The sequence below is a fragment of the Lytechinus variegatus genome, chromosome 2 (assembly GCF_018143015.1).
Source record: "Lytechinus variegatus isolate NC3 chromosome 2, Lvar_3.0, whole genome shotgun sequence".
Classification (NCBI taxonomy): domain Eukaryota; kingdom Metazoa; phylum Echinodermata; class Echinoidea; order Temnopleuroida; family Toxopneustidae; genus Lytechinus; species Lytechinus variegatus.
In genome coordinates this window covers 19719229-19728662 of record NC_054741.1, presented here as the reverse complement: position 1 = coordinate 19728662, position 9434 = coordinate 19719229, and the positions used below count along the sequence as shown (strand labels likewise).

Below are 9434 nucleotides of genomic sequence, written 5' to 3'. Positions count from 1 at the left end.
TTGCTCAGTCCCACCATATTGAGATTCGAGTGGCTTTCAGTGCGTGCATACCTTAACAGGAGTAAATAGAAAGGTAAACAGACGATAGGTAGGAGACGGGGCACTTCTTCAATTTTGTCCATCAACCAACGCGGGAAAACTGTCACTTGAAGTCCAATTTGTCAGAATGTTTGAAAGTCGATGAAAATGTTTCGCGTTTTATTGTCAGTTTCACCTCACATCAGTGCCATCTTGATGTCCGGTCGTGACGTCAAAACTTTCCCTTTCCACATCGGAATAAGTCATGACGTTTTTATTTAATTTAAAGTAAAAATAGAGGATAATTCGTTTCAGAGTTTTGTTAGTTAATGTGTAAATCTTGAAAAGGGAATCTTACCTGCTTACTCATACATGTTGTTATGGTTGGTTTTAAACGGCGCTCTCATTAAAAAAAGATAAAATATTCGCCAAACAAAATAATTTTATCATATCACTATATTGTTTATTTTTATCATTTTCAGTAGATAAGGCCTTATAATTTAGGAGAAAATTGAGATATATAAAGTCATTGACTTAATAGAAAATTTCGCAGCGCATGCAAGCCAGAGCAGGATTTAAATGGTGCCATAGATATACCTTCATTACATCATTCCTAATTATGATTTGAAATCGAATAAAAGCATGAACGAAGTTGTATTGCTTCAAGATCAAATAACTAGATTAGAACGTATTACCGGAGATATGGAAAGGTTCATGGACATTTTTTTGTAATAACTGCCCCCATAAACCTTTCACCAGGTGATTTAGGCCAGCATTGGCTCGATCAAAAACGTAGGGAAAGTCTGGTTGCATTGTAATCAAGGACAGATGGAAATCCATTCAATTTGCAAATTTTGTGTTCATTATACGAAGAAAACAAAATATGTCAGAATAATTATAAGTTGTTCGGATCATCTTTTACTCCGCTGTTTTTTATCTCCAATTCGTCTAATGCCAATTCGTCCAATTGCCAACTCGTCTACAATCATTTGGTCAACCATCGGTACGTCCACTATCAGCTGTATTACTATATAGTATCAAATACACACAAAATAACAGTACAAGAGAATGAAAACAGACAATTATTTTTTTTCCCCTTCGGTTTTATTTGATAGAAATGCTATCAATTTCGTCAGACATGACGATTCAAGAGAAGTAGAGATATAAAAGTAATTCATTACAAAATCCAGAAATATACAGAATAATGCTATTTACGCAAGGTGGTGAGGAAGCTAAAATGACTCAAAATGTCAACAGTAATACATCAAACAGAGAAAAGGATATACCCGCCAAGCTTTAGCCAAACCACACCCCTCCCCAATACATCATCCCCCAATCTGGGAACATTACACCCACTGCTTCCATCCCAAAACCGCACCTATAACCCCACCCGTTCCGAACCCCAAGACCTACGCCCTTTGCTAACCTCATCGGGGGGATAAGCCTGAGTAGGGCGGATAAGCGACAACTGTCACGATAGCGAGATGAAAAATATGAAGATGGAGACCACACAGCGAGGAGGATTTCCGCAAGATTGCCTGGCCCCCGATTGATTTTTCCCCTCTGCTCTTTTCGCCTATTTTTTTCCGTGACAAATTGCCTCAAATCTGGTCCACTCCTGCTCCCGTTCTCCACGCTCTTGCCATCGCGATGATGGGACATGACAGGCTAGTGACAACATCAGATAAGAGGAGGAGGGGAAAGGGATTGTGGACAGATTTGTCAGGGGGAGGGGGTTAGTGAAAGGGTGTGATATGGAGGGAGGGGGGGGGGGGGCTAACATGGGAGAAGGGTTATAGGGGGTGAAGGGTGTTAAAAAAGTGTAATAGGAATAGGCAGAGTTGTCAAATATCTGGTGAAGTAAGCAGTTTACCAATATGTAAGTGTGAAAGGAGTGTGGTTGGAGAGTGGCGATGGGGGAGGTGGTGGCGGGTCAGTGAACTAAAAATACAATTTAAATAATGGCATAAAAATTATAAGCTGTTCAATGGTCCCCAATCACTAAAATATATAATTGTGTAGATATAACATAAGATTAATAATGCTTCTCATTGCCACATTGCACTTCAGAAGAACTTGCAAACATTTCACTGTAATTAAATATTTTTTGGTTCAATCGATTTAATGTAAGAATGTAAGAAACCCCTCCATTCCTAACGAAAATAGACATGTTACCCTACACATGATACACAATGCAGATCAATATACTTTCCCCATCAGCCCAGGTTTAAAACTTCCAATACCTGCAATAAAATCAATATCAAAATATTTCGATATTTTTGCCTTTTTTCAGTTTCATCCAACACATAAACTTAAAAAATTACAAACAGATTCAGGTAATTATAATGAAACTCTCATTTCAGGAGAGATTTAAAAAAAAATCTGAGAAAAGAATAACCAACTTATTGTGAGAAATCTTCTTTGAAGTCAATCGTTAATTTGTAACTTGTTCTAATAGCATAAAAAAGATATCACATAAACACACTACATATAGTTGTAATTCTTTCTTCATTTTTTTTGACTAGTTATAACTTTTATTCCTATGCAGTTTAGCAGAATAAGATATTCATTTAACATATACATATAATCAGCAAAAATAAAATAGTATCTCATTTTAGAAATGATTATAATAAAACTTGAAGAGATAATTACCAACTACAACCTCGAGAAGAATAAATAGTATAAATATATAACGAGTTGCTTACCCAACACCATATTTTCAAAAGTTGGTGGAATTAAATAAGTATACGAACAAGTCATAAAGGCACTTCACAATATATCATACCATTATCAATTGTATGTTTTAAAGCAAGGTATTTAAAAAAAAACGAGTTCTCTTCCTTTCATCAAATGCTTTTTTTCACCATAAAAGTCCATTTGATTCATGCAATTCCTGATTATAATAGTTACTTAAATAAATATACTTAAATTAATGCCAGAGTTCATTTGAGAAATAGACTGGCAATTTTCCAAGATCATTTATGGTGACAAATGCCCATGCAAGATCTTCAATAGTGTACAATTATAGCACTATAATGACAATTTTTTTTTCAAGTATAAATTTGTGGTATAATGATTGCATTCAGAAAAATTTCCAGATTCAGAATTCTAAATTTGAGATATGTAGACATAATTGTAAAGAAAAGTATGGTATTAAAGTTCATACACATTTTCAGCCAAAATATATTGTTCTTCTTTTGTATTCTATCGCCATGGAATGTAGTCTATAAATAAGAAAAAAACTGGAAATATTTTTAGTAAAAAAGAATTAAAGTGCTTAATACAGGCAGCAACTGCTTGCAATGGAATACAACATGGCATACAATGAAGGTTCCTTAAAAATAATCTTTTTTACTCGACTTATTTGTGAGCAGCAAGTTTCCATATATCTTTCTCTACACTTACATTCATAATTGTATACATTTTTTCATATTTACAGCAACAAATCATACTACCACGCACTACAAATGTCATATCTTAAGATATATGAAGACAATTTTCTGAAAGACATTGCAATGATGCCCGACTGGAGTTATCATAATAGAGTATACCCTTGAAGGGATGCAATACATATATGAGCGAATAGTTGAGGGGTGCCAAAGAAGTGATAGGCTGACACATCACTGGAAACAAATGAGTTAATTTTCAAATTATCATTTACATTCCACATGAGATGTGAAATCAGTACATACACAAAATAACATACTATGCAACTAAGCAAAGGACATTTGGGCCCAAGCTTACAAAAGGAGTTAACGTTTTACCTCCTAATGTGGATTATTCCTTTTGGTTAAGCATGTAGATTGGTATTTATTTTAGTGCACATGCAGATGAAATAGTATAACATTGTGCAATACACTTTATTCAAGTTAGTACATGGTGCAACAAACTTTTATTTTGCCCCTACACCAAAAAAAAAAAAACATCACATATTTTGACTCTATTGGATCAAAGCTATTTACATTTTAACAATACCTTATAGTGCACAGATAATTTCACAACTTTTTTAAATACCAGCTTTGCGTATTTGTTTCAGTCAGGAGTTGTTATTTTCATGTACAGCAATGGCAACAAAAAGAACTGGAACATTGTGGGAATACAAAAATACTGAAGTTAGCCAAAAAAAAGCTTAGGCCTATACAGTACATGCTAGATCAGCAAAACAAAGACATCCAATCGACCAAACTACACAGCAAAAATTGTGGTGTTAACCGGTGTACATAGAGGACCACACCAGTTATTTTACACCGTGTTAAATTGGTGGTGTTAATTTTACACCTATAGGTGTTATTACAACACCTTTTGTTGTTACATTTACACTCTTTGGTGTTATGTTTAATCTCTAGGGCGTAATTCTAACCCCTCAGGGTGTGGTCCTCTATTGACACCAATTGGTGTCAGTTTTAACACCGCAGTTTTTACAGTGTACATTTTTTTTCAGATTTACAAATCTCAGAGTGAAATTCTTAGAACTTGGAATATATTATCAACCACTATAAAAACAAAGACTGAACATAATATGGAGAATGGACAATAAGAGCATCACAGTACAACTAAGACCTACATGATTACTCTCAAAACAAGCATGATAAGCACCAATTCAGCTTTTGCATGATGCATTGTGTAGATTCTGGCAAAACCAAAATGGCAATCAACTTTCTTCTCAAAGCACTGTTCAACATTTGTATCTAAATTCAAAAATATAATTCATTCATTTGAAATGACATAAACCTACAAGTTACAGGTTAGAAAGTATCTTTGTTATACTGCATGATACTTTTGACCATTGAAAGGAATATAACAGAAAAAGAACATTATTGTACATGGCACATGGAAGCCAAAAATGACAACGGGAACCACATTACCTCATACAAAATTAACTAGGAATACTCTTCAAAAGATCAAAACATGTTAATTGCTAAAAAAAAATTAAAAGTGAGTTTGTGGGCATGATGATGATTTGATATAGAGATAATTATAAACATGATGTTGCTCTCTTGGATATTACAGCGTTGGCAGGCGGGTTTAAGCCAATGGATTCTTCTTCATCAAGTTCAGATCACTTTCAACCATCTCCTTCACTAGTTGCTGGAAGACAAATATGGATGAGGGAGACAGTGTGGAATAAAATAAAATAATATTGATTACCTGCTAGGTCAAATATTAAAGTTCATCTAAATGTAGAGCATGCTTATTAGATGGTCAAGTCGACCCAAGAAAAACGTTGATTTGAATTGATAGAGAAATATCACATGAGCATAGCGCCGAACATTTCATCAAAATCGGATGTAAAGTAAGAAAGTTACGACATGTAAAGTTTTGCCTTTCACAAAAGAGCTATATGCACAACTCACTGATATGCGAATGAGAGAGCCCATAATGTCCCTCACTCACTATTTATTTTGGTTTTTTTTTAATGTCTGAATTGTACAACATTTCAATTCTTACAGATTTGGCTATAAGGACTGACTTGACTGAAACACAAAATATCAAAACAATGGTAATTCTTCAGGGAGAAATTAAACATGACAATGAGGAGAAAAATTTAAATAGTTTATATCTTATATAATGAAATACACAAAAAATAGTGAGTATGTGATGTCATCTGTCCCTTCATTTGAATACTGACCAGGATGTGCCTATAACTTTTTTTTATTAAACAAAACTTAAGAATGTCCTAACTTTCTTATTTCACATCCAATTTTGATGAAATTTTTCAGTGTTATGCTAGTTGGATTTTTCTCTTTTTAATTTGCATCAACTTTTTGTTGGGGTGAACTTGTCTTTTAAGAATCTTAGAGCTGGAAAAAACAAAGATGGTGATTTTTACAGAATGACACACACAGGCTGATCCCAACATTGATTTCTTGAGTTTTCACATTTACATTGCTCCCCCCTTCCCCTTGGGGTTAGCATTCTCTAGATTTGTAACAACGAATTAAAAACTCTTTGAATAGAAAACTGCATGGTCTTATCTCACCTTGTTGGGGTTTCCAACTTTGTTTTCAAAGTGATTCTTTGTTCTAAAACCCAAACTCTGTTTTCTTTATTGACCTTTACAAAACATTTTACGACAAAACAGGTTTAAATAGCACAATACAGATGTATCAGTTGCTTCATGAATTCATCCTAAAAACTAGAAACAGGTATCATTTAGATCTCTAATGATGCATGATATCATTTTATTTTATTTCACTTTGTGTATCAATGTTCAAACTGTGTTTTGGTAATCAAGGCAACCCCCACCCCCCTAAACCCCCGGTTGTGTTTTTTGTAAAATTCTTTCATTCCACATTCTTCAAGATTACTGTTACTTTTTCCTGTTTTATGTGTAATGATAACTAGGAACTTCAGTTAACTTCAAGCTCATCTAAGACTTAGACAAACTGGTATTGGACTTATTGGCTATGAACCATTTCAATAAAGGAGTGGTAATACTTACATCAAAAGAACACTTTGGTTTCCATCCCATAAGTCTCTCGGCCTTTGATGGATCACCTTGTAAATATTCCTTAAATACAAAGAAAGAAAAAAGAAAAAATTAACAATTAATCAACAATTGAAATTAAAACTTAATTATTTATCTACACTTCTTCTTTCTTTTAAATAAGATTACTCATTAATTTCCATTAGTGACCAGTCAGGGTTCATGTCATTTTTTTTTCAGTGTATACTTAGAGGCCAATCGACAAGTATTTAATCAATATCTGCCAGAGATAGTGAACATGCCAAGATATCAATCTAACAATGCCACTCTTTACCCAGGAGATGAAGGGGATACTTTGGATGAGTGAGCAATTGAAGATACAACAAAAATACCCTGACTAGAACAAAAAGGGCAGATAAAATATTGTAAATTTATACTTCTCTTTCCCCCTACAATGATATTCAATGTATGTTTCTCTCTATTATTTTGCAGTTTCAACATTTTAGTTGAAATCAATCTTGGCTTTCCTTTTTCTCTCCATTAATTTTTTAAAAGAGAGTAAAACAATACCACAAATTTCACCAAAACAAATTATTTCTGGCATAATCTTTGAAAACGAACATGTGTTAACTTCCTCCTTTTTCCCCAAGTCAGAGAAAAGATGGGTGAATATATGGGCCACTGTTATTACATTCTTGAAAATATGAAACATAAAAAAGGATATTGGCATTGTTTGGAGGTGGAATTCTCTTTGACTTTTAGCGGCTGTGGAACCTTCAAGCGACAACTTGGGCTATTGTGTAAACAGTCTGTTCTTTGAGAAAGCTTCATAACATTGAACACCAACAAAGACAAACAATGCACACGGTTATTGTTTGAAGTGTAATTGGGGCGACCAGAAGGAGAAATTTCGGCATCGCCTGTGCTATTGCAGCAGCGATCACGGCCGTGCGATATACAATAATATTTGAATAGAAGAAAGTCAAATTTGATGTGAATGGCAAGGTGTCAAGTGGGTAGTATATAGGTGAGGGTACGACAAGAACTCCTGCTTCATTTATTCTCTCATTGGCCTAGAGAAGTGACAAGGCTTGGGCAATTTGCTGAATTTGTTATCACAGAATGAGTGAAATAAATATACAAGTATTCCGAGGACATGATAAGTCTATTTTTGGAGTAATGTTAAAAATAAAAACAGCTGTGTATAAAGATGGTTTGTTTTAATACATTGTGCTTCTTAAGGTTTCTCCCTTGTCCCTATCTCTTGTGTTTTTCTTTTATCTTTTGACATTTCATATTCCCCTTCCCCGAGATCAATAAAAATGTAGAAGACAGACAAAATAAATATTGGTATAAAATATTGTTTTTGATTTTGTTTATGGTTGGTCAGTAAAAAAGAAGAGGATCTGGGAAGAGACTGGCCAAACAGAAAGAACCTAAAGTAACTAACCACACAATTATTCCAGTTTTTTGTTTTCACAATAGTAAACCAATATCTAACATGTATAGAGCACCTTAAGACACAAGTTAATGTGGTGACCATATAATTAAAAAAAATATCCAGTCAAGATCCGATTCCAAGATTCTTATAATAGAAATAAAGGAAATTTGAATTCACTAACTTAAGGCATTAGCCATGGAAAATGCAAGTTTAATGAAAACTATATTTAAAAGAAGAAACACTTTTACAATATTAGTGACTCAATGCTGTCACATGTCACTTTTGAGTGACTCTGGTCAATGACATGTTTCCCATCACCTTTACGCAGTAACTGATATGCTTGATCCTAGTTTAAATAACCTGTCTTGCCAATTAGTCATGTCAAGATTTAAACTCCAGTAACTCCACCCGAAAGAGGACACAAAACCTGTATGCATCTGACTGATGTAAACCACACAATCCTTGAAGCAACCCATGTATTAAACAGATCCAGTAACGCATCTTGACAGATTCTCAACTCTGAGAATCAGATGATCAAACAAGGCGATTATCACAATATTTTCCCACTCAGTGGGTAGTGAGTGGATACCACCGCCTGGACCTTTCCTCTCTCATGAGGGAGTCCTTTAAGAAAGGCAAAGTTGAAGATGGCCATGGGAGCTACTGTAGGGAAGGACTCCTAGGCAGCCATCAATTACCAGGATTTACCAGAAATAGGGGGAGGAGCACTTTATCTCAAGAAAAAAAAGCAAGAGAAAGAGAGAAAAAAAAAAGGAAATAAAGGCTATTTCCAATTACAGGGACCATTTTTCCCTTGATTTTTTTTATGTCCAACCAAACAAAATAATAACATAAGGATCTAAAGGCAAGAGATAAGAATCCGCGGATCTGTGTCTGCTTCGAGGATAAGAGGGATTCATTAGAATAGATTTTATAGTTCTACATAATTCAAGCACAAAACAAGAAAACTTTCTTTTGTTGGTTTTAAGCCTTTATGACTTCTGGAAACTTTTATTTCGAACTGAAAAGTGCTTATATATTTCATGAACCAATATTTGAGCATGTTGTCCTCTGGGGAGGGCCCGTTTGGTCATTTATGAAGATTATTTCACTTAAATTGCATCTCATATTTTTTAATCAGAATGATAGACTTAAACGCATCTTTACGGAATGAAGACTAAATGCTGAAGATAAAAAAGTCTAAATGATCCAATAATTGATATTTTCAATCCATGATGCATTAATGCATTAATTACAACAATTATGCGCAAGACATTGTTTCAATTGTCAATTTACAACTATCATGATCTTACCAATCACAAGTTCCATACTTTTACTTTAGGATAAAGAGGAATTAAAAGACAAACAAGAGCACCACCTTTGTCATTATCATGAAACCAATTTGTCACTCCTAACTTTTGCCCATCAAACTTGCTGAGAAATATCACTCTCTTCAAAATGGGGGATGTGCTCTTAAAGTTGATTTTGAAGCAACGGGACTGACAAAGGGGGGCCAATTTGTTGTGAAAATATGAGAATTTTTAACTG

The 9434-nt window shown here is 34.3% G+C and overlaps 1 protein-coding gene across 1 annotated transcript in view; it reads right to left on the bottom strand.

The window, feature by feature from the left end:
- Positions 1-1585: 1585 nt before the first annotated feature.
- Positions 1586-9434, bottom strand: part of LOC121407515 (GDP-mannose 4,6 dehydratase-like) — a 58553-nt gene continuing 50704 nt past the window's right edge. Inside the window, exons 10-11 of the mRNA XM_041598643.1 lie at positions 6461-6529; positions 1586-5106 (exon numbers count right to left, since the gene is read on the bottom strand). Of these exons, the coding sequence (XP_041454577.1) occupies positions 5044-5106; positions 6461-6529 (132 nt within the window). The 3' untranslated portion in view covers positions 1586-5043. The remainder of the gene's footprint in view (positions 5107-6460; positions 6530-9434) is intronic.